At 48.3% G+C, this 25,888-nt stretch overlaps 1 protein-coding gene across 4 annotated transcripts in view; it reads left to right on the top strand.

Annotated features, from left to right (window-relative positions):
• The window catches only part of LOC139240828 (sialic acid-binding Ig-like lectin 13), a 45,248-nt gene that overhangs the window by 6,151 nt on the left and 13,209 nt on the right, over window positions 1-25,888 (top strand). The window contains exons 1-8 of one of the 4 annotated variants that reach the window (XM_070869316.1): window positions 1-111; window positions 397-704; window positions 5,076-5,469; window positions 5,639-5,720; window positions 8,153-8,518; window positions 13,271-13,564; window positions 14,364-14,645; window positions 15,238-15,519. The exon at window positions 1-111 is cut by the window's left edge and continues 913 nt beyond it. In XM_070869316.1, the coding sequence (XP_070725417.1) occupies window positions 5,681-5,720; window positions 8,153-8,518; window positions 13,271-13,564; window positions 14,364-14,645; window positions 15,238-15,519 (1,264 nt within the window). In that variant the 5' untranslated portion in view covers window positions 1-111; window positions 397-704; window positions 5,076-5,469; window positions 5,639-5,680. The remainder of the gene's footprint in view (window positions 112-396; window positions 705-5,075; window positions 5,470-5,638; window positions 5,721-8,152; window positions 8,519-13,270; window positions 13,565-14,363; window positions 14,646-15,237; window positions 15,520-25,888) is intronic. The other 3 variants (XM_070869315.1, XM_070869317.1, XM_070869318.1) reach the window with 3 other exon arrangements.

Here is a 25,888-nt window from a genome sequence, read left to right on the forward strand (position 1 = left end):
ACCTCCCAACACAAGAACCCTTGATGGAGATTGGGATCCGTGCCCTGTCGCTGATCGGGGATAGCAACCATGTCACCACCGGCGTTGGAGCTGACCCATACACACAGGATGGTCAGTTCAATACAATCCCCGGTCTGTGTTGCTGTCATGTAAAGTAAATGTCACTGTTTTGTTGTCCTCATGTAATGTAAGTTTATGGCACTGTAATGTTGGGCTCATGTGATGTACTGCAATGTAGGGTGCATGTAACACAATGCATATATGTATTGTCTGTCTGCGATATGTAATGCAGTAGTAGTGGACAGTTCAGTAAGACTGCGCTACGTCACTGTACTCATGTAACCCTGACCCCTCCCCTGGTGCCAAGCACTTTTAAATGTTGTTTTGCACTTCCAGATTCGGAGGATTCAGACCAAACCTCCGCCGAGAGACCAGATGACAGACCCATAGCCTCCACCTCTGACGTCACCCAGCCCTCTCCCGACTCCATCCCTGCCAGAGATGATGAAGAGGAAGAGAAAGAGCAGCTCATCCTGGAGCCAGTGGAGGTGGAGGTGGGGGTGGAGATGGAGGAGGATATAACAGTTCCATCTGGGCCAGCTGGAACATCCTCCACCACTGAGTCTATATTCAGGGGATTCCCCCATGGCTCCTGATTCTGCAACACGCCCCCAGCGTTACAGCGCCTGTGCCCAGCGACGGAGGTTGGTGCAGAAAAGGTCCATTGCTGCAAGACAGATCGGCGTGCACCAGGACATGGTGCATCTGTCACAGGCCAACTTCGACATAGGCCGAGAGCTGCTCAAGGCCATGGCTACGATAGTCGGAAACATCGCGGCGCTATCAGAATGACAATCGGAGGATATGTTGTGTCTGATCACCGCGATGGAGCGAACCACTGACTCCGACGGGATCGGGATATGACGCAGAATCCCCCCGTACCATAGTCGTTGGGTCGACAGCACCTGAGGGTGGGGAGCTGATAGCAGCTTCCAGTCCTGAAGCCGTGCCTTCCAGATCACGAGCTTCTCCTGAGGCCCCATTCATTGCGCCTGCAATGTCTCACCCGCAACAGCAGCAACAGCACTCGGGGTGTGGTGCTGCACGTCGGCTTGATACCACCACAGGGAGGTCCGGACTCAGGGGCAGTGGGAAAGGGAACGGCGGGAGTAAGAAAGGGCGCTGTGAGTCCGAAGGGTGGGGGAGCATGCGGTCGAGGTCGAGAACAGTAAAAGGGTGCTTTGTTGTAGTCAAGTGTTCATTGTTAATTTAAAATAGTTAAAGTTTGAATTTTAAAAATTAATTTTAAGTTGTTAAAGTTGTTAATGTTGTTAAAGGTGTTAAAGTTGTTACAGTTGTTCAAAGTTATAGTTACAAGTTTTACAAGGTTTTGCAGTTTTTATGTAAATATTTCAATTGAATGTAAGTACTCCTGTACAGTGTCAAACTTTTGGGGTAACAGTCATCAATGTTCAAAAACGCAGCTCTCCACATTCAAGCAAAGCCATTTATGAGCTGCTGATGTAACATTTTTGCCGTGGCATACGCTCCGCGTGTCCTCCACGTGTCCTCCGCTGTGATGTTGGCAGGTGGGGAGGTGGTGGGGGGTGGGATGGGGCCATGGGTTTATCCGGAAGCTCCTCCCCATCCTCCTCCCCTCAGTTTCCTCTTCTTCCTCCTCCGTCTCCTGCACTCTCTCCTCAGGTGGTCCCGCAGTCCCCTGGAGCAATTCCTGTCCCCGCATGATTGTTAAATGATGCAACATCAGCATACCACTGTGAACTGAGCAACCTGCTCAGCATGGCATTGCAGCCTGTCTCCTGAGTGGACCAAGCATCAAAAGCAATTGTCTTTTCAATAATATTACGTGTGGCTATATGGCTCTTATTATATCGTTGCTCGGCTTCTGTCTGAGGGTTCCGCAGGGTCAAGAGCCAGGTGACAAGGCCATACCCTTTGTCCCCCAGCATCCAGCATTTACATTGTGGCTCAGACTTCAACAGGTCAGACCCAGTGTTATCACACAAGATGTGCGCATCAGGGATGCTCCCTGGAAAATAGGCATTCACTGCCGTGATGCACTGTGTATGGTCGCAGACGAGCTTCATGTTGAGGTAGTGGAATATCTTATGCTTTTGGTACACCTCTGCCTCCTGTAATGGTGCTCACAGGGTAATTTGGGTACAGTCAACAGCACCCTGCACCTTGGGGAAGACAGCAATGTGTGCAAATCCCAAAGCCCTCTCATTCTGTGCCTCCCTGGTCATTGGGAAGTTTATAAATTCCATCCGTCGTGCACACAGTGCTTCGGTTACCTGTCGAATGCAGCGATGAGTAGCATGCTGAGAAATGCAGCATGTGTCCCCAGCTGATGCCTGAAAAGAGCAGCATGCATAAGTGGAAAGTGCCGCAGTTACATTCATCTCGACAGAGAGTGCAGTAATGTTGCTGGTACTGGGCTGCAGGTCTGCCTTAATGAGCTGGCATCTCTCATTGATCACCTCATTTTGGAAGCGCAGCCTTCGAACGCACTGACAATCGGTCAGGTCCAAGTATGAGCGCTTCGCCCTGAAAATCCTTTGGGAGTAAGGCCTCCTCCTCATCATCATCAGTCTGCGACCTCCTCCATTACCCTGATAATTCTGCTCAATAAACCTTCTCACATCTGGATCCTGCATTCGACAAGTAGTCAGCAATACAGGTTGAGATAGTACAGGGCCCATTCTTTTTAAATCTCCAGAATCTCCTCTAAGAACCTGAGAAAAACTCAAATGATTTTTCAATGCAAAAAATATTAACTCAAATGCCTTCTATCTTAATAATGTACTCAGTACCAATAAAAATACCATTCCCACCGTAAATCGCACTGTAAAGTCACTGTTCACCTCTGAAATACTGAGGTGCTGCTTTTGCTGACTGTTCCTGATTTCACAATCGCGGCTCCGAACACTATCGCCCATTCCTGCCCACTTAAGATCGAGTAAAACCACTTTCTCCAGGATGGTATGCAGTTCCGGTGGTATGTCGGCGCTATGTCATGAAACTTGCACTTTTTGGGCGGTATGCGGGCGGTTCTACATGGCGGAAGGTGTGCATACCGCTCGGTGGTATATCAACGATGAATCTTCCGCCGAGCGGCATGTCGGTGATATGTACCTGTTTTTTGAGTAAACTTGTATTTTTGGGCGGTAAGCGGGCGGTAGTGGGCAGGTATGTTGTTGAATTTCAGGCCCATTGAACCATACAAAATTCTTAAGCTTGACAGGGTAGATCCAGGGAGGATGTTTCCCCCAGGCTGGGGAGCCTCGAACTAGGGGTCACAGTCTCAGAATAGTGGGTCGGCCATTTAGAAACATAGAAAATAGGTGCAGGAGTAGGCCATTCGGCCCTTCGAGCCTGCACCACCATTCAATAAGATCATGGCTGATAGTTCATCTCAGGACCCCTTTCCTGCTTTCTCTCCATATCTCTATGATCCCTTTAGCCGTAAGGGCCATATCTAACTCTCTCTTGAATATATCCAATGAACTGGCATCAACAACTCTCTGCGATAGGGAATTCCACAGGTTAACAACTCTGAGTGAAGAAGTTTCTCCTCATCTCGGTCCGAAATGGCTTACCCTTTATCCTTAGACTATGTCTGGTTCTGGACTTCCCCAACATGAGAACATTCTTCCTGCATCCAACCTGTCCAGTCCCGTCAGAATTTTATATGTTTCTATGAGATTCCCTCTCATCCTTCTAAACTCCAGTGAATACAGGCCCAGTCGATCCAGTCTCTCCTTATATGTCAGTCCCGCCATCCCGGGAATCAGTCTGGTGAACTTTCGCTGCACTCCCTCAATAGCAAGAACGTCCTTCCTCAGATTAGGAGACCAAAACTGAACACAATATTCCAGGTGAGGCCTCACCAAGGCCCTGTACAACTTCAGTAAGATCTCCCTGCTCCTATACTCAAATCCCCTAGCTATGAAGGCCAACATGCCATTTGCCGCCTTCACCGCTGCTGTACCTGCATGCCAACTTTCAATGACTGATGCAACATGACACCCAGGTCTCGTTGCACCTCCCCTTTTCCTAATCTGCTGCCATTCAGATAATACTCTGTCTTCGTGTTTTTGCCCCCAAAGTGAATAACCTCACATTTATCCACATTATACTGCCATGCGTTTGCCCACTCACCTAACCTGTCCAAGTCACCCTGCAGCCTCTTAGCATCCTCCTCACAGCTCACACCGCCACCCAGTTTAGTGTCATCTGCAAACTTGGAGATATTACACTCAATTCCCTCATCTAAATCATTAATGTACATTGTAAATAGCTGAGGTCCCAGCACTGAGCCCTGTGGCACCCCACTAGTCACTGCCTGCCATTCTGAAAAGGACCCGTTTATCCTGACTCTCTGCTTCCTGTCTGCCAACCAGTTCTCTATCCATGTCAGTATATTACCCCCAATACCATGTGCTTTAATTTTGCACACCAATCTCTTGTGTGGGACCTTGTCAAAAGCCTTTTGAAAGTCCAAATACACCACATTCACTGGTTCTCCCTTATCCACTCTACCAGTTACATCCTCAAAAAATTCCAGAAGATTTGTCAAGCATGATTTCCCTTTCATAAATCCATGCTGACTTGGACCGATCCTGTCACTGCTTTCCAACTTTTTAGGACAGAGAGAGGGGGAGAAATGTCTTCACTCAGAGGGTGGTAGATCTTTGGAATTATCTACCCCGGAGGGCTGTGGAGGCTCAGTCATTGAGTATATTCAAGACAGAGATTGATAGACTTTTAGCTATTAAGGGAATCAAGGGAGACGGGGATTGGGCAGGAAGGTGGATTTGAGGTAGAAGATCAGTCATGACCTTATTGAATGGTGGAGCAGACTCGAGGGGCCGAATGACCTACTCCTGTTCCTATTTCTTATGTTCTTATGACCGTGGAAAACATCATTGAGCAATGCCCTTGGACGAAATTTACAGGCAGCCTACACGATATCCACGCTGTTGCACTGGAAGCTTTACCTGGATATCTAACTTGGATATTAACATTTGATTTGCTTTGCCACTACAATACAGATGCAGAAAGAACGGCTGCCCAGCTCAGAGCAGAAATATCATCACAGTGTCCGGACACAAAGGGTTAACAGTTTGCTGATAGCGCTGGACAAAGTGAAGTTTTCTCACTAGTTTCCCACTTCCTGATTTGACTCACAGCAACACATCAACCCTTTCTAATTGTATACACAGAGGAAGCAGCACAGGGAGAGGTCATTCGGACCAAGCAGTGTGTGTCAGCAACATCAGGAACAGACTGTCCAGCCATTTACCCCATCGCTGTTTGTGGGATCTTGCTGTGTACAATTTGGCTGCCACATTTCCGACATTACAACAGTGACTACGCTGCAAAAAGTACTTCATTGGCTGTAAAGTCATTGGGACGCCCGGAGGTGGTGAAAGGCTCCATAGAAATGCAAGTATTTCTTTGTTTTTCTTTTTTAAAGCCGTGTAACACACTGCAGAGCACCTACCATCCCACACTGAGTCTAATTAGTCCGTGAAGACAGTGTCTAAAAGCGGTTTTGATCTCTCGAGAGCTGTCGGGGAAGAGGTGAGGTCTCATTAACTCCTTTCTCTTTCAGACCTTGAGAGTGAGAAGTTGATGAAATATCTGGGAGCGGACAATGATCAGGAAATCTTACCTCCTCCTTTCACTTCTCCAAGGTAATATCATCACCAGCTCAGACATATTTATAGTTAATAGTCTTTGCAAAAGATCATTCTTATTGTGCTATGATTGGGGACGAAATTCAGCGGTGACCCAGTGTACTAACTCACACCAAGTCCCGTTCACTCATCACCCCTATGCTCACACAAATTTACAAACCTCATCCTCATCTTCAAATCCCTCCATATTTCTGTAATCTCCAGATCTACAACCCTCCCTATCTCTGTAACTTCTCCCAGCTCTACAATCCTCTGAAATCTCTGCATTCCACCCATCCTGGTCTCGTGTACCTCCCCAATTTCCATCGCTCCACCAATGGCGGCCATGCTTTCAGCCGTCAAGACCCTAATCTCTGGAATTCCCTCATAAAGCTGGGGATGGACAAGGGGCCGGAATTGGAGGAGTACAGAGATTCTAGTTTTAGTTACAAGTCACCATAATCGCAACACAGCAACACTTAGAATAGACAGGATGTTCAGCCCACACACTGACTGCCCATTCTCACCATGATAGCAAACTTGGCAAGGGTGCAAAATATGTTTAAGATAAAAAGCAGAGAGGTCAGGAAGTGTAGAAAGGTGCTATATATAGCGAGTTTCTCCGCCTCTGATCTGATGTGCAGTTACATTTCATAGAATGATAGATTGATACAGCACAGAAGGAGTCCCTTTGGCCCGTTGTGTCTGTGCTGGCTCTTTGGTAGAGCTACCCAATTAATCCCACTCCCCGCTCTTTCCCCATAGCTCTGCTGGAGTAGGGCCAGTGCTGAGCCTGAGGACAAATCAGTCTACAACGCTGTATTGGAATTAACCTGCAACAATATTGTTGGACCTAAATTAATCAGGATCCAAAGTGATCCCTCAGACAATCAGGATCAAAAGTGATTTCTCAGACAATCGGGATCAAAAGCGATTCCTCAGACAATCAGGATCAAAAGCGATTCCTCAGACAATCAGGATCAAAAGTGATCCCTCAGACAATCGGGATCCAAAGTGACCCCTCAGACAATCAGGATCCAAATAGATCCCTCAGACAATCAGGCTCCAAAGTGATTCCTCAGAAATCAAGATCCAAATAGATCCCTCAGACAATCAGGATCCAAAGTGATCCCTAAGACAATCAGGCTCCAAAGAAATCCCTCAGACAATCTGCATCCAAAGTGATCCCGCAGACAATCAGGCTCCAAAGTGATCCCTCAGACAATCTGGATCCAAAGAGATCCCTCAGACAATCAGGATCCAAAGTGATCCCTCAGACAATCAGGCTCCAAATGATCCCTCAGACAATCAGGCTCCAAAGTGATCCCTCAGACAATCAGGATACAAAGTGGGCCAAGAAGACTGAATCAGCTTAGCCAATCTGCTGGGTTGAAGAGCTGACAAGGTGAGGCTATTGAGTGATTGACGATGGCGAGAGTTCTGACGGATCCTAATCCACTCTTCCTGCCTTGTAATTCAGCGCAGAATATACCTCAACTGGTGTGACATTTAGGCATTGTGTTGGGTGGCAGAGTTCCTTCACTAGGCAGGATCCTGAGGTCTAGAGCCAGTATAGAATGCACGAGTCCACTCCCCGTGTCCAGGATTCCGGGGGGTGGGGGAGAGTGAATTGATCAACTGGTCAAACTCACAAAGGATAAAACATCTGGTCTGGACAGATTGCACACACCCACACTAAAATAAGCTAGGGACGGGATAGCAGAGACACTATTATATACATAACAATTGATTAGAAAGGGAAATAGTGCCAGAGGACTGGCAGACAGCTAATGTTATTCCTATATTTAACAAGGAGATAGAACAAGTCCAGGGAACTATAGACCAGTTAGCTAAACGTCGGTGGTAGGAAAGAAAATTGAATCTTTACTCAAAGATGTAACTAAAAAACATTTAGAGACTGAAAATACAATAAAGAGTAGTCAGCAGGGATTCCACAATGGAAGGTCATGTTGACCAACCTGACTGAATAATGTGAAGAAGTATAGAAAGATTAGATAAGGGCAATGCAGTAGATGTAATAAACTTGGAGAAACTCGCCCATCCCTAGTTGCTCGAAGAAGATGGTGGGGGTAGACCTTCTCCTTGAACCGCTGCAGTCCGTGTTCTGAAGGTGCTCCCACAATGGTATTGGGTAGAGAATTCCAGGATACGGACCCAGTGATGATGAAGGAATGGTGATATATGTGCACGGCAGGACGCTGTGTGACCTGGAGGTGAAGGGCATCCCATCACATTGCTGCTCTTGTCCTTCTGGGTGCTGGAGGTCTCAGGGGAGGGAGGTTCTGTTAACGTAGCCTTGGTGAGTTCCTTGTGTGTCCTGTAGAGGGTGCACACTGCAGCCACGGTGTGCCAGTGATGGAGTGGGTGGATATCGAGTCTAGTGGAGCGACAAGCCATCCAGCACTAAATATCGATATTTCTCTCCCCAGCTGTATTGTCACAAGAGTGGAAAGGTGTCACTCCACGAGAGGTGACAGCACAGGAAGGTTTGTGTGCACAGATACCATGTCATTACAGTTATCCATCGCATCTGGCAAATCAACCGCGGGATGGACTCTGGATTAATAATGAGCACCCGATAACATCGTCGATAGCCTTTCACTCCAAGGATCGCAATCACGAGTTGCCACGGTTTCGCCATCGGACCCGGCTCTCTGGAGACCTGAAAGATGGCGACTGTTCTCTGATTATAAACAGCGTCACACAGCAAGACGCAGGACCTTATTATTTCAGGATAGAATTTGAAAACACGAATAAGTTTACATACCTCCCTGCAACACGGCTTCATGTTTCTGGTAAGGACTGTGTTATAATTACTCAACAATTCATGTTCAACAGTCAATGGGAAATAACAGAAACTGTGGCGGTTACATATTAACACAAAACACAGCTTATTATAACGCAGCGTCTGATTGTCAATAACCTGCCGATATCTCCCAGTTCAGTCCTAAAGCAATCTCTAATACTCACTTTATTATCAATGATTACATGTCTTGACTGTCTCCATCAATGTTACCAGGTTATCGACTCCCATCTCTTTCTCCAATCCTATTTAAAAGTCTTACATATTGACAAAAACACGTTGCATTTATATAGCACCTTTCACATTGTCATAGCAAAGAAGTTCTCTTCACAGTGTAGTCACTGTTGTAATGTAGGAAATGCGGCAGCCAATTTGTGCACAGCAAGCTCCCACAAACAGCGATGTGATAAATGACCCGATCATACATTTCAGGTGTTGGTAGAGGGATAACTGCCAATTGTTTCTGTCCTGCCATGTACAGGATTTAATTTAACATTGACAGAGATCTCTGAGAGAGTGCCAAGCCAATGTTCCCCAAGCTGTGACCTGCTGCTCCACCCCCACCTGTTGTCAATTCAAGGGTCTGGGAGTGAAAGTGTATTAAGTGAAGTGACAGACACTCTGCCAAACCTGAAAATAGCAAAGTACTTTCGCTTACCTAGTTACATGGAATATAGGGCCCACGTTTTCCCCCACGGTTAGAACGGTGCAGCTCCGTGAGGTGCGCTGACTTTTTACAACAGAAATGGTGCCTATTATTTACCTTTGTATTCTCCCCGCAGTCCGATCGATCCAGGCCCTTGGTGCAATGCAGCAGAACGTGTGGGGGGCGGAGCCAGGTCCCGGCACTGAAAACAGTGCGGGACCTCTGCACGTGTGCTCTAGAGTGTGTGCACATGTGCAGTAGCTCCTCACAGTTCGAATCTCTGCAGGCTGTATGGGAGGGGCCCGAAGCACGCTGCCCCTAGCCCTGGCCGAATGGACTCCCCCAATGCCGCCTTTATGTGAGCAGGCCCCGAATGGCCCGAGCAGCATTATTTCAGTGGTTGTGCCTATGTGTGGGTGCACGCTTTGATATAAAGTACCTTGAATATTTTATGACAAGATTGGGATCTTTACAGCATAACTTGCCGAAGGCATTATTGTCAACCAGTAAGTCAAAGGCAGGAGATACTTAGCAACAGGGTTAATGTGCGTGTGGGGCACATGAAGCATTCAGAGAGTGGGGACAGCTTCATGCAGCGTGTGAAAGCAAAGGAACAGGCCAAGAGAGGGCGAGGCAGATAGGGACCTGGTTCGAGCTGAATTACCAAGCTGACTGAGGCCAGAAAAGCAAACTTTGAACGAACCAAGACAAATACATCAGCTGCTGGCATCAATCCAATATCGGTTTGTGGCGTTATTTTGTTGTCCAAATCGAATACATTTCGTGCGTGTGTGTGTGTCTCTCTCTATCTCAAAAAATCCCCTCTCCCTGCCTCCCCCCAATCCCCTCTCCCCCTCCCCCCTACCCCCACCCCAGCCCACTCTCTCCCTCCCCCTCCCCACCCCCCTCTTCCCACCCCCTTCTCCCCCTCTCCCCCCCACCCCATTTCCCTCCACCTTCCCCCCACCCCCTCTCCCTCCCTCCCCCTCCCCACCCCACCCCCTTCTCCCCCCTCTCCCCCCCACCCCTCTCCACCCTCACTGACAGAAACACCTTCCCTTCACATAAATGCAGGACTTCTATTTTGTAGTTGTTATTGATTGGTTGCTTATTACTTTGCTCCTGTGCTTTAGGTGCAGGGTTCCTTCTATTTTTTATTTGTTAATTCATTTTTTATTACTTTTTATGCTTTGTTTAGTGCTTTGTAAGTCCTGGTGCAGGTGTCTCAGCTTCCTTATATTTTTTATTTGTTATTGAATGCTTATTTTAGTGCTTTACTTAGTGCTTGGTGCTTTAAATGTACTGTTTTGTTTAGTGCTTTGTGCTTTAAATGTACTTATGCTTCTTTAATGTTGTTGTGAAGGTGTTTAATGCTTTGCAAAATCCTCTCTCTTCCCTCACCACCGCTCCCCCCCTCCCTCCCCCCCATCTCTGACTACCTGCGCTGATTTCTTAAGTCTCCGCAAGGTTTGTCTGAGTGGACAAAAGTGGCCACATACGCTAGACTAAATTAGTTTGAAGTAACTTTTCACTGGCTAAACTTGCTTAAATGGCCAAAACAGGCATACATGGCTGGTAACGCCCCCTTTGAAAAAAAACTGAACTAAAAAGAAACTGAACTAACTCACTTAAACTGCAGCAAAGTAAATGGGGAGAATTGTGATTTTTAAGATACTCAAAAATAAACTAGTTGCTCCAGAAAAATAGGAGCAACTCCTGGGGAAACTTAGGCTCCAGTGTGGAGAAATGTGAAGTTATCCACTTGGGAGGAAAAATAGAAAAGCAGAGTATTTTTTAATGGTGAAAGATTGGGAAATGTTAGTGTTCAGAGGGACCTGGGTGTCCTTGTACACAAATCACTGAAAGTTAACATGCAGGTACAGCAAGCAATTAAGAAAGCAAATGGGATGTTGGCCTTCATTACAGGAGGATTTGAGTATAAGAGTAAACACATCTTACTGTAGTTATATCGGGCCCTGGTCAGACCGCACCTGGAGTATTGTGTACAGTTTTGGTCTCCTTACCTAAAGAAGGATATAGGTGCCATCGAGGGAGTGCAACGAAGGTTCACCAGACTGATTCCTGGGATGAAGGGATTGTCCTATGAGGAGAGATTGAGTAGACTAGGCCTATATTCTCTGAAGTTTAGAAGAATGAGAGGTGATCTTAATGAAACATACAAAATTCTTATTAGGCTTGACAGGGTAGATGCAGGGAGGATGTTTCCCCCGGGCTGGGGAGGGGTCACAGTCTCAGGATAAGGGGTCGGCCATTTAGGACTGAGAGGGGGAGAAATTTCTTCACTCAGAGGGTGGAGAATCTTTGAAATTCTCTGCCCAAAGGGCTGTGGGGCTCAGTCGTTGAGTATATTCAAGGCTGAGATCGATTGATTTTTGAATATTAATGGAAGCAAGGGCTATGGGGACAGTGCAGGAAAGTGGAGTTGAGGTAGAAGATCAGCCATCATCATCATCATCATCATAGGCAGTCCGTCGGAATCGAGGAAGACTTCCTTCCACTCTTAAAAATGAGTCCTTAGGTGGTTGAACAGTCCAATATGACAACCACAGTCCCTGTCACAGGTGGGACAGGTAGTTGTTGAGGGAAAGGGTGGGTGGGTCAGGTTTGCCGCATGCTCCTTCCGCTGCCTGCGCTTGATTTCTGCATGCTCTTGGCGATGAGACTCGAGGTGCTCAGTGCCCTCCCCGATACACTTCCTCCACTTAGGGTGGTCTTTGGCCAGGGACTCCCAGATATCAGTGGGGATGTCACACTTTATCAAGGAAGCTTTGAGGGTGTCCTTGTAATGTTTCCTCTGCCCACCTTTGGCTCGTTTGCCGTGAAGGAGTTCCGAGTAGAGCGCTTGCTTTGGGAGTCTCGTGGCTGGCATGCAGACAATGTGGCCTTCCTAGCGGAGCTGATCAAGTGTGGTCAGTGCTTCAATGCTGGGGATGTTGGCCCGGTCAAGGACGCTCATGTTGATGCGTCTGTCCTCCCAGGGGATTTGTAGGATCTTGCGGAGGCATCGTTGGTGGTATTTCTCCAGCGACTTGAGGTGTCTGCTGTACATGTCCATGTCTCTGAGCTGTACAGGAGGGCGGGTATTACTACAGCCCTGTAGTCCATGAGCTTGGTTGCAGTTTTGAGGACCTGGTCTTCAAACACTGTTTTCCTCAGGTGGCCGAAGACTGCACTGACGCACTGGAGGCGGTGTTGAATCTCGTCCTCAATGTCTGCTCTTGTTGATAAGGGGCTCCCGAGGTATGGGAAATGGTCCACGTTGTCCACGCCGTGGATCTTGATGACTGGGGGGCAGTGCTGTGCAGCGAGGAGAGGCTGGTGGAGTACCTTTTCTTACTGATGTTTAGCGTAAGGCCCATGCTTTCGTACGCCTCAGTAAATACGTCAACTATGTCCTGGAGTTCAGCCTCTGTACGTGGCCAGACACAGGCATCATCCGCTTACTATAGCTCTTCAACAGAAATTAGGGTAGTCTTGGACCTGACCTGGAGACGGCGAAGGCTGAACAGGTTCCCACTGGTTCTGTAGTTTAGTTCCACTCTAGCGGGGAGCTTGTTGACTGTGAGGTGGAGCATGGTGGCGAGGAAGATTGAGAAGAGGGTTGGGGCGATGACGCAGCCCTGTTTGACCTGGTCCGGATGTAGATTGAGTCTGTAATGGATCAGTTGGTGAGGATCACGGCCCCTGCATGTCATCGTGGAGCAGGCGGTGGATGGTGAAGAACTTTTGGGATATCCGAAATGGAGGAGGACGCTCCATAGACCCTCGCGGTTGACGGTGTCAAAGGCCTTTGTAAGAATCAGCCATGATCTCATTGAATGGCGGAGCAGGCTCGAGGTGCTGAATGGCTGACTCCTGTTCCTAATTCTTATGTTATGTTCTTATGTACATATAACTATTTGCCTCAACCACTCCTTCTGGTCGTGAATTCCAGCCTGTCAGCCTTTCCTGACCATTGGAACCTCTCAGATCTGGTATTATCCTGTAAAAGTCCTTTCTCTTGTGGGACTGCGATCTCTATTTGAACTGATGCCTCACGTTATATTTATTTAAAAGAATCCAATCTGTGTGTGTTAGATTTCACAGATAAACCCAGGATCTTCCCTGCTGAAATTATTGCAGGAAAGCGTGTGGACGTAAGCTGTACCTTCAACACCTCGTGCAATGGAACAGCACCTGCCTTAACCTGGGTCAATCCAGCTGATGTACACGGGTCAGTCTCAAACAATGTAACTCAGCATGGTGTCACTGTGACATATACTTCTGTTCTCACCCTGATCCCCTCACTCAAACACCACGGACAAACTCTCACCTGCAGAGTCACATATCCATCTGTTTCATCGGAGCGGACCCTCACACTAACTGTGCAATGTAAGTATGGACATCCTTAATTCTACATTACCCGTAATAGTCTACATTACACACAGCAAGATCCCAAAACAGTAATGTGGTAAGGACCAGATCATCTGATATTTACTGGCCAGAACACCGGGGGAGAACTTTTCTTTCAATGGATCCAGCGGATCTTTTATATCCAGCTGAGAGGGCAGATGGGGCCTCATCTCATCGGTGTTTAACATCTCATCCGAAAAGTGGCACATCCGAAAGTGCAGCACTCCCTCAGAATTGCCCCTCCGACAGTGCAGCACTCCCTCAGTACTGCCCCTCCGACAATGCAGCGCTCCCTCAGTACTGTCCCTCCGACAGTGCGGTGCTCCCTCAGTACTGCTCCTCCAACAGTGCAGCGCTCCCTAAGTACTGCCCCTCCGACAGTGCGGTGCTCCCTCAGTACTGCCCCTCCGACAGTGCAGCACTCCCTCAGTACTGCCCCTCCGACAGTGTAGCACTCCCTCACCACTGCCCCTCCGACAGTGCGGTGTTCCCTCAGTGCTGCCCCTCCGACAGTGTAGCACTCCCTTACCACTGCTCCTCCGACAGTGCAGTGCTCCCTCAGTGTTGCTCATTCCGACAGTGCGGTGTTCCCTCAGTCCTGCCCCTCTGACAGTGCGGTGCTCCCTCAGTGCTGCTCCTCCGACAGTGCAGTGCTCCCTCAGTACTACACTGAGATGTTTGCCTGGATTACGTGCTTTCTGATGAAGGAACTTACATTGATATCACAACTTTCACGTTCACAGCCAATGTATGTTAATTGATCTTTATTTGTTTTTAGATACACCACGGAATCTCTCAATTACTTCTCGTGATACGATTAAAGATTCATCGATCACTATAACAGAAGGAAATTCTGCAGTGATACTCTGCTCTGTCGAGAGCTTCCCAGCTTCTAACCTGACATGGCGACATCTTGGTGTCACAATGAACAGAACAAGTTCCAACAACGAGCTGTGGTTGGAATTTGCTCACGTTACATCCAGGGTCGCTGGAGACTATCAGTGTGTGGCGGAGAATGGACATGGAGCAGTGGAGGGGACCATAACCATCGCTGTGGAACGTGAGTCTACAGATACTTCCACATCTCTCTACATACAAACAAACTAATATCTGTGGGAGACTGAGTTTACAAAGTCTCTGACACACACTCACACACGCGGAAACACACACATGCACTCACCACCTCTCCTCCTCTATCTTCTCCCGTAAAAAGACGCTTAAACCTACCTCGATGACCAAGCTTTTGTCCTAATATGTCCCAATGTGGCCCGGTGTCGATTTTTGTCAGAGCATCCTAAAGGAGGAGAGAGAGAGGTGGAGAGGTTTAGGGCGGGAATCCCAGAGCTTGGGGCCTGAGAGCTGAAGGCACGGTCACCAATGGTGGAGCTAATGGAAATCGGGGGATGCTCTGGAACTCCCTCCCTAAACCTCTTTGCCTCTCTACCTCTCTCTCCTCCTTTAAGTAACCCCTTTAAACCTACCTATCTCAGCCCTAATTTCTCCTTGTGTGGCTCGGTGTCACATTTGTGTCTTATAACACTGCTGTGAAGCATCTTGGGACATTTTATTACATTAAAGGTGTGTATAAATACATAATGTTCTAGTTGTTGTTCACAGCCAATGTACGTTAACTGATCTTTATTTGTTTTTAGACGCACCACGGAATCTCTCAATTACTTCTCGTGATACAATTAAAGATTCATCGATCACGATAACAGAAGGAAATTCTGCAGTGATACTCTGCTCCATCGAGAGCTTCCCAGCTTCTAACCTGACATGGCGACATCTTGGTGTCACAATGAACAGAACAAGCTCCAATAACGAGCTGTGGTTGGAGTTTGCTCACGTTACATCCAGGGTCGCTGGAGACTATCAGTGTGTGGCAGAGAATGGACATGGAGCAGTGGAGGGGACCATAACCATCGCTGTGAAACGTGAGTCTACAGATACTTCCACATCGCTCTAAATACAAACAAACTAATATCTGTGGGAGACTGAGGAGTTTACAAAGTCTCTGACACACACTCAGATACTTCCACATCTTTTAAAGTTTATTTCTGCTGATTAGTTCTGAGTCTGTTAACTAGAGACATGGCAGGGCAGCTCAGTCCCATGCAGTGCGCATCTTGTGCACTCCACGTAGTCTGGACAACCACGTCAGGATGTGTGCAGGAAGTGTCACCAGCTGCAGCAACTTGAGCTCCGCGTTTCGGAGCTTGAGTGGCAGCTGGAGTCACTGTGCTGCATCCGCGAGACTGAGAATTTTGTTTCTTGAGGTGGTCACCCTGCAGCTTAAAAGTGTCCAGGCAGAGAGGCAATGGGTGACCACCAGACAGAATCAGAAGACTAGGCAGGAAGTGCAGGAGTCCCCTGAATCCATCTCGCTCTCCAACCAGGACTCTGGTCTGAGTACTGCTGAGGGCGATGGTGCCCCTGGGGGAGTGCAGCCAGAGCCAAGTCCACGGCACCACGGGTGGCTCAGCTGCACAGGGGGTGGGGGGAGGAAGAGTGGAAGGGCAGTGGTAGGGGATTCGATAATCAGGGGAGCAGACTGGCATTTCTGTGGCTGCAGACGTGACTCCAGGATGGTATGTTGCCTCCCTGGTGCCAGGGTCAAGGATGTGACCGAGCGGCTACAAGACATTCTGGGGGGAGAGATTGAACAGCCAGAGGTCATGGTCCATATCGGGACCAATGACAGGTAGAAAGAAGGATGGGGTCCTGCAGGCGGAGTTTAGGGAGCTAGGAGAGAGATTAAAAAGCAGGATCTCAAAGGTTGTAATCTCCGGGTTACTGATGGTGCCACGTACTAGTGAGTACAGAAATAGGAGAATAGAGAAGATGAATACGTTGCTGGAGAGATGGTGCAGGCGGGAGGGCTTTAGATTCCTGAGGCATTGGGACTGTTTCTGGGGGAGGTGGGACCTGTACAAGCCGGACGGGTTGTACCTCAACAGAGCCAGGACCAGTATCCTCATGGGAGGGTTTGCTGGTGCTGTTGGGGAGGGCTTAAACTAGATTGGCAGGGGCATGGGAACCGGAGAATAGATTCATTGGGGAGAGAAGCAAAACTGGAATTGGACAGCAGAGAAGTAGCAAGTGAATTTGGAAGACAGAAGAAACAAAGGCTGGAAAATAGCCAACAAGGGAGTTTGGCACCACTAAACGATATATACTTCAATGCAAGGCGTATAGGGAACAAGGCAGATGAGCTGAGAGCACACTTAGGTGTACGATATTATAGCTATTACTGAGACATGGCTGAAAGAAGGGCAGCTATGGCAGCTTAACATTCCTGGTTACAGGGTTTTCAGATGGGAGAGAGACGGGTTAAAAAAGGAGGGGGGGTCACAGTATTAATGAAAGAAACAATTACAGCTGTGAGAAGGCATGATATGTTAGAGGGGTCATCAAACGATCCCATATGGGTTGAATTGAAGAACAAAAAAGGGGTGATCACACTACTGGGAGGGTACTATGCACCCCCAAACAGTCAGAGGGAGGTAGAAGAACAAATATGTGGGCAAATTGCTGTGAAGTGCAAAAACTATAGAGCTGTAATAGTGGGGGATTTCAACACCCTAATATTGACTGGGAAAAAAGTAGTGTGAATAGTACAGATGGTGCCGAATTCCTAAAATGCATTCAGGAGAACTTCTTTAGCCAGCGTGTAACAAGCCCAACAAGAGAGGGTCGGTTCTGGACTTGGTTTTGGGAAAGGAACAGGGGCAGGTAGAAGGGCTATCAGTGGGGCACACATTTTGGTGCTAGTGATCATAATTCAGTAAGATTTAGGGTGGTTATTGAAAAGGACAAAGGGGGACCAGGAAAAAAAGTTCTCAATTGGGGGGTAAAGCCAATTTTACTGAGCTGAGATGGGATTTGGCTAAAGTGGACTGGAAACGACGACTGGATGGTAAATCAGTGTCAGAGCAGTGGGAGGCATTCAAGGAGGACACCATTTAAAATAAAGGATGAGGCTAACAAATCTAGAGCTCCCTGGATGTCAAGCGACATACAGGGTAAGATAAAGAGTAAAAGGGAAGCTTATGACAGATACCGAGAACTCAATACTGCAGAAACTCTACAGGAGAATAAGAAGTGCAGGGGTGCAATTAAAAATGATATCAGGAAAGCAAAGAGAGAGCATGAAAAAATGTTGGCAAGTAAAATCAGGGAAAACTTAAAGATGTTTTATAAATACATTGAGAACAAGAGGATAACTAGAGAAAGAGTGGGGCCTATTAGAGACCACAAAGGAAATCTGTGTGTAGAGGCAGAAGACGTGGGTATGATTCTTAATGAATACTTTGCATCTGTTTTCACAAAAGAGAGGGGTGATGCAGATTTTGCAATGAAGGAGGAGGAGTGTGAAATATTAGATGAGATAAACATAGTGAGTGAGCAAGTATTAAAGAGTTTGGCAGCTATGAAAGTGGATAAATCCCCAAGCCTGGATAAAATGTATCCCAGGATGTTAAGAGAAGCCAAAGAGGAAATAGCAGAGGCTCTGACCATCATTTTGCTGTCCTCTTTGGCTTCAGGTGTGGTGCCAGAGGACTGGTGGACTGCTAATGTTGTACCTTTGTTTAAAAAGGGAGAAAGGGTTAGACCGAGTAATTACAGGCCAGTCAGCCTAACTTCGGTAGTGGGAAAATTACTGGAAAAACTCCTGATGGACAGGATAAATTTGGAAAGACATGAATTAATTAAGGACAGTCAGAATGGATTTGTTAAGGGAAAGTCATGTCTGGTGAACTTGATTGCATTTTTCGAGGAGGTAACCAGGAGGGTTGATGAGGGCAGTGCGTTTGATGGAGTGTATATGAATTTTAGCAAGACTTTTGATAAGGTCCCACATGGCAGACTGATCACAAATTAATAGCTCATGGGATCCAGGGTAAAGTGGCAAGTTGGATCCAAAATTGGCTCCGAGGCAGGAAGCAAAGGGAAATGGTTGCTGGGTGTTTTTGTGACTGGAAGGCTGTATCTAGTGGGGTTCCGCAGGACTCAGTGATGGGTCCCTTGCTTTTTATGGTATATATCAATGACTTGGACTTAAATGTCGGGAATAAATGTGAGGTTATCCACTTTGGTGGTAAAAACAGAGAGACAGACTATTATCTGAATGGTGACAGATTAGGAAAAGGGAAGGTGCAATGAGACCTGGGTGTCATGGTACATCAGTCATTGAAGGTTAGCATGCAGGTACAGCAGGCGGTTAAGAAAGCAAATGGCATGTTGGCCTTCATAGCGAGGGGATTTGAATACAGGGGCAGGGAGGTGTTGCTACAGTTGTACAGGGCCTTGGTGAGGCCACACCTGGAGTATTGTGTACAGTTTTGGTCTCCTAACTTGAGGAAGGACATTCTTGCTATTGAGGGAGTGCAGCGAAGGTTCACCAGACTGATTCCCGGGATGGCGGGACTGACCTATCAAGAAAGATTGGATCAACTGGGCTTGTATTCACTGGAGTTCAGAAGAATGAGAGGGGACCTCATAGAAACGTTTAAAATTCTGACAGGTTTAGACAGGTTAGATGCAGAAAGAATGTTCCCAATGTTGGGGAAGTCCAGAACCAGGGGTCACAGTCTGAGGATAAGGGGTAAGCCATTTAGGACCGAGATGAGGAGAAACTTCTTCACCCAGAGAGTGGTGAACCTGTGGAATTCTCTACCACAGAAAGTAGTTGAGGCCAATTCACTAAATATATTCAAAAGGGAGTTAGATGAAGTCCTTACTACTCGGGGCATCAAGGGTTATGGCGAGAAAGCAGGAAGGGGGTAATGAAGTTTCATGTTCAGCCATGAACTCATTGAATGGCGGTGCAGGCTAGAAGGGCTGAATGGCCTGCTCCTGCACCTATTTTTCTATGTTTCTATGTTTCTATGAATATGATTCAAAGGTTTGCAGATGACACTAAAATTGTCTGTGTGGTTGATAATGAAGAAGAAAGCTGCGGATTGCAGGAAGATATTAATGTACTGGTCAGGTGGGCAGAACAGTTCCCCTTGGCAGAGGGATCAACAACCAGGGAACATAGATTTAATGTAATTGGGGGGAGGTTTAGAGGAGTTATGAGGGGAAATGTATTCACCCAGAGGATAGTGGGGGTCTAGAACTCACTGCTTGAAAGGGTGGTAGAGGCAGAAACCCTCACCACATTTAATAAATACTTGGATGTGCACTTGAAGTGACTTAACCTACCAAGAGCTGGAAAGTGGGATTAGGCTCGATAGCTCTTTGTCGGCCGGCATGGACACGATGGGACAAAATGGCCTCCTTCCGTGCTGTAAATGTCTATGATTCTATGATCCTATCTCTCTAAATACAAACAAATTAATACCTGCGGGAGACTGTGGAACTTACAAAGTTTATTACATGCTGCCGCACGCACATCAACACACTCTCACACTCTCACTCACACTCACACTCACACTCACACTCACTCACACTCACACTCACACTCACACTCACACTCACACACCACCATCATCATCATATGCAGTCCCTCGGAATCGAGGAAGACTTGCTTCCACTCTTGAAGTGAGTGCTTTGGTGGTTGAACAGTCCAATACGAGAGCCACAGACTCTGTCACACGTGGGACAGATAGTCGTTGAGGGAAAGGGTGGGTGGGATTGGTTTGCTGCACACTCCTTCTGCTGCCTGCACTTGATTTCTGCATGCTCCCGGCGTTGAGACTCGAGGTGCTCAGCGCCCTCTCGGATGCACTTCCTCCACTTAGGGCGGTATTTGGCCAGGGACTCCCAGGTGTCAGTGGAGATGTTGCATTTTATCAGGGAGGCTTTGAGGGTGTCCTTGTAGCGTTTCCACTGCCCACCTTTGGCTCATTTGCCGTGAAGGAGTTCCGAGTAGAGCACTTGCTTTGGGAGTCTCGTGTCTAGCATGCGGACTACGGCCTGCCCAGCGGAGCTGATCGAGTGTGGTCAGTGCTTCAATGCTGGGGATGTTAGCCTGAATGAGGACGCTGATGTTGGTGCGCCTATCCTCCCAGGGCATTTGTAGGATCTTGTGGAGACATCGCTGGTGATATTTCTCCAGCAACTTCAGGTGTCTACTGTACATGGTCCATGTCTCTGAGCCATACAAGAGGGCAGATATTACTACAGCCCTGTAGACCATGAGCTTGGTGGCAGTTTTGAGGGCCTGGTCTTCAAACACTCTTTTCCTCAGGCGGCCGAAGGCTGCACTGATGCACTGGAGGCGGTGTTGGGTCTCGTCGTCAATGCCTGCTCTTGTTGATAAGATGCTCCCGAGATATGGGAAGTGGTCCACGTTGTCCAGGGCTGCGCTGTCGATCTTGATGACTTGGGTGCAGTGCTGTGTGGCAAGGACAGGCTGGTGGAGGACCTTTGTCTGACTGATGTTTAGCGTAAGGCCCATGCTTTCGTACGCCTCAGTAAATACGTCGACTATGTCCTGGAGTGCAGCCTCTGTATGTGTGCAGATGCAGGCGTACTGTAGCTCGACGACAGAGGCTGGGGTCGACTTGGATCTGGCCTGAGATGGTTCTGTAGTTTAGTTCCACTCCAGTGGGGAGCTTGTTGAGTGTGAGGTGGAGCATGGTGGCGAGAAGGATTGAGAAGAGGGTTGGGGCGATGACGCAGCCCTGTTTGACCCCGGTCCGGATGTGGATTGGGTCTGTGATGGATCCATTGGTAAGGATCACAGCCTGCATGTCGTTGTGGAGCAGGCGGAGGATAGTGATGAACATTCACACACACACACGTACACACACACACAGTCGTACACACACACACGTACACACACACACTCGTACACACACACACTCGTACACATACACTCACACACAAACACAGACTGACACACAGACAGAGGCAGAGACACATACACACACTCAGAAACACACACACACATGCACACATACACACGTGCACTCACACTCACACACACCATCATAAGGTCAGAAGTGGGGGTGTTCGCTGATGACTGCACAATGTTCAGTGCCTTTTGTAACTCCAGATAATGGAACAGTCCGTGCCCGCATGCAGCAAGACCTGGACGACATTCAGGCTTGGGCTGAGTAACATTCTCGCCACACAAGTGCCAGGCAATGACCATCTCCAACAAACCACAATCGAACCACTTCCCCTTGATACTGAACGGCATTACCATCGCCGTATCCCCCACCATCAACAACCTGGGGGGTTAACATTGACCAGAAACTTAACTGGACCAATCACATAAATACTGTGGCAACAAGAGCAGGTCAGAGGCTGGGTATTCTGCGGCGAGTGTCTCACCTCCTGACTCCCCAAAGCCTTTCCACCATCTACAAGGCACAAGGCAGGAGTGTGATGGAATACTCTCCACTTGCCAGGATGAGTGCAGCTCCAACAACATTCAAGAAGCTCGACACCATCAAGGAAAAAGCAGTCTGCTTGATTGGCGCCCCATCCACCACCTTCAACATTCTCTCCCTCCACCACCGGCGCACCATGGCTGCAGTGTGTACCAGCTACAAGATGCACTGCAGCAACTCACCAAAGCTTCTTCAGCAGCAAACCCGCAACCTCGACCACCTCGAAGGACAAGGGCAGCAGGCGCATGGGAACACCACCACCTCCACGTTTCCCTCCAAGTTTCCCTCCAAGTTACACAACATCCTGACTGAGAACTATATCGGCCGTTCCTTCATCGTCACTGGGTCAAAATCCTGGAACTCCCTCCCTAACAGCACTGTGGGAGCATCTTCACCACACGGACTGCAACGATTCAAGAAGGCAGCTCACCATCACCTTCTTAAGGGGCAATTAGGGATGGGCAATAAACACACACACACACACACACTCACAAAGACACACAGTGTCACACACACACAGACACAGACATACACACACACACTCTCACACATTCACACACACACTCACACAGACACACCACACAGTCTCACGCACATAGACACACTCTCACATACACACACTCTCTCACACTCACATTGACACACAGTGTCACACACACACAGACATACACACTCACAGACATACACACACACAGACATACACACACTCTCACAAATTCACACACACACTCACACAGACACACTCATCATCATAGGCAGTCCCTTGAAATCGAAGACTTCCACTCTAAAAGTGAGTTCTCAGGTGACTGAACAGTCCAATATGGGAATTACAGTCTCTGTCGCAGGTGGGACAGACAGTCGTTGGAGGAAAGGGTGGCTGGGTAGTCTGATTTGCCACACGCTCATTCTGCTACCTGCGCTTGGTTTCTGCATGCTCTCGGCGATGAGACGAGGGCTCAGCACCCTCCCAGATGCTCAAACTCCACTGAGGGCTGTCTTTGGCCAGGGACTCCCAGGTGTCGGTGGGGATGTTGCATTTTATCAAGGAGGCTTTGAGGATGTCCTTGAAACATTTCCTCTGCCCACCTGGGGCTCGCTTGATGTATGGGAGTTCCGAGTAGAGCTTTGGGAGTCTTGTCTCAGGCATGTGAACAATGTGGCCCACCCAACGGAACTGGTCAAATGTGGTCAGTGCTTCGATGCTGGGGATGTTGGCCTGATCGAGGACACTAACATTGGTGCATCTGTCCTCCCAGTGGATTTACAGGATCTTGCGGAGACAACACTGGTAGTATTTCTCCAGTGATTTGAGGTGTCTACTGTATATGGTCCACATCTCTGAACCATACAGGATGGGTATCACCACAGCCCTGTAGACCACAAGCTTGGTGCTAGATTTGAGGGCCTGATCTTCGAACACTTTCATCCTCAGGCGGCCGAAGACTGCGCTATCTCACTGGAGGCAGTGTTGAACCTCGTCGTCAATGTCTGCCCTTGCTGATAATAGGTTCTCGAGGTACGGAAAGTGGTCCATGTTGACCAGGGCCGCACTGTGGATCTTGATGACTAGGGGGCAGTGCTGTGTGGCGGGGTCAGGTTGGTGGAGGATCTTTGTCTTACGGATGTTTAGTGTAAGGCCCATGCTTTCGTACGCCTCGGTAAAGATGTTGACTATGACTTGGAGTTCAGCCTCTGAATGTGCGAGACACAAGCGTCGTCTGCGTACTGTAGCTCGACCACAGAGGATAGGACTGTTATGTTCAGAATAAATCCACAGGACTGTATTGTAAGCTCAAACTGTTGCGACCTTGGTCTCTTTATTCAGACTCGAGTGGAGAAGCAGCACGGTGAATCACCTTTTATACCTGCTTGCCCCAGGGTGCACAGGTGACCCTTAGGTCTCCCACATGTGTGCCCCATAGTGGCAAGTCTTACATATTGGTGAGGTTTACATACATACATAACAGGGACGGTCATGGATCCAACCTGGAGGCGACGAAGGTTGAACAGGTTTCCACTGGTTCTATAGTTTAGTTCCACTGCAGTGGGGAGCTTGTTGAGTGTGAGGTGAAGCATTGTAGCGAGGAAGATCAAGAAGAGGGTTGGTGTGATGACATGGCCCTGCTTGACCCCGGTCTGGACATGGATTGGGTCTGCAATGGATCTGTTGGTCAGGATCACGGCTTGCATGTCATCGTGGAGCAGGCGGAGGATGGCGACAAACATTTGGGAGCAGCCGAAACGGAGGAGGATGCTCCATAGTCCCTCGCGGTTAACAGTGTCAGGGATCTTTGTAAGGTCAAAGAAGGCCATGTATGAGGGTTGGTGTTGTTACCTGCATTTTTCTTGCAGCTGTCGCACCGTAAAGATGATGTCCGTTGTACCCCGTAGAGGACGGAATCTGCACTGTGATTCCAGGAGGAGCTCCTCAGCCACAGGGAGAAGACAGTTGAGGAGGATTCTAGCGATGACCTTCCCAATGGCTGATAACAGGGAGATTCCTCTGTAGTTGCCACAGTCCGACTTGTCCGCATTTTTAATGATGGTCACGATTACTGCATCTCTGAGATCCCGGAATGCTCTCCTCCTTCCAGATGAGAGAGATGAGGTCATGCATTTGTGCCAATAGTGCCCCTCTGCCATACTTTAGTGCCTCAGTGAAGTTTCCATCTGCTCCCAATGCCTTCTTGTTCTTGAGTTGACGGATGGCCTTTTCTACCTCGTGCAGGGCTGGGGTTTTGCTGAGATGGTGGCGGGTAGCATGCCGTGGGATGGAGTCGAGGACACTCAAGTCAAAAGCAGAGTCTCGATTAAGGAGATCTTCGAAGTGTTCCTTCCAGGGGGTCCTGACTGCCTCAGTGTCCTTGTGCAGTGAGGTGGGGCCTTGGGTGCTTGGACTGTTGGTGGACTTGACTGCGGTGAAGAATCCTCGCACATCATGGCTGTCCGCCAGCTGCTGAATCTCCGGACACAGACACACAGACAGACACACACACACACTCACATTGACACAGACACACACTCACTCAATCACTCACTCACACAGACACACAGACACACTCACACAGACACAGACACACACTCACTCAATCACTCACACAGACACACAGACACACGCACACTCACACACACACTCATACACAGACAAACTCACTCACACACAAACACACAGATACACACATATATAAAATATATAAATGTTGTTTATACAGATATTAGACATTCTGGGCCCAAGTTTCCACAAGATAAAAAACGGGCGCCCCTCCGAGCTGGACGCCCGTTTTTCGCGCCTAAAACGGCGCCAGAAAAAAAACTCGCTATTCTCGAGAGCTTTGCAGCTCCTTGTCTGTTTGGCGTGGCGCCCAGGGTGGGCGGAGCCTACACTCGCGCCGATTTTGTAAGTGGGAGGGGGCGGGTACTATTTAAATTAGTTTTTTTCCTGCCGGCAACGCTGCGCGTGCGCGTTGGAGCGTTCGCGCATGCTCAGTGTGAAAAAATCACATTGCCATCAGCACATCAGCTCTGAGGCTTCCCTTCTCACTGTCTCCTTCCCCTCCCTCCCCTCCTCTGCGCGGCAACAAGCCGCTGTCTCCTTCCCCTCCCTCCCCTCTCTCCACAGCAACAAGCCGCTGTCTCCTTCCCCTCCCTCCCCTCTCTCCACAGCAACAAGCCGCTGTCTCCTTCCCCTCCCTCCCCTGCGCGGCAACAAACGGCGGTTTCCTTCGAACGATGGCTGAAGCACTTTCACACAGGTAGGAAGATGGTTTATTTAATCTTTTCTTTGCTTATAAATGTTTATTCAGGTTGGATTTATTCGTATAATATTTGTAGAAGTATAAATAAGGATTTATTGTCGAATTTAATGAGTTCCCTTCCCCCCCCGCCCTCCCCCCCCACCTCGTTCTGGACGCCTAATTTGTAACCTGCGCCTGATTTTTTAATGTGTAGAACAGGTTTT

The sequence above is a fragment of the Pristiophorus japonicus genome, chromosome X, assembly GCF_044704955.1.
Source record: "Pristiophorus japonicus isolate sPriJap1 chromosome X, sPriJap1.hap1, whole genome shotgun sequence".
NCBI classification, from domain to species: Eukaryota; Metazoa; Chordata; class Chondrichthyes; family Pristiophoridae; genus Pristiophorus; species Pristiophorus japonicus.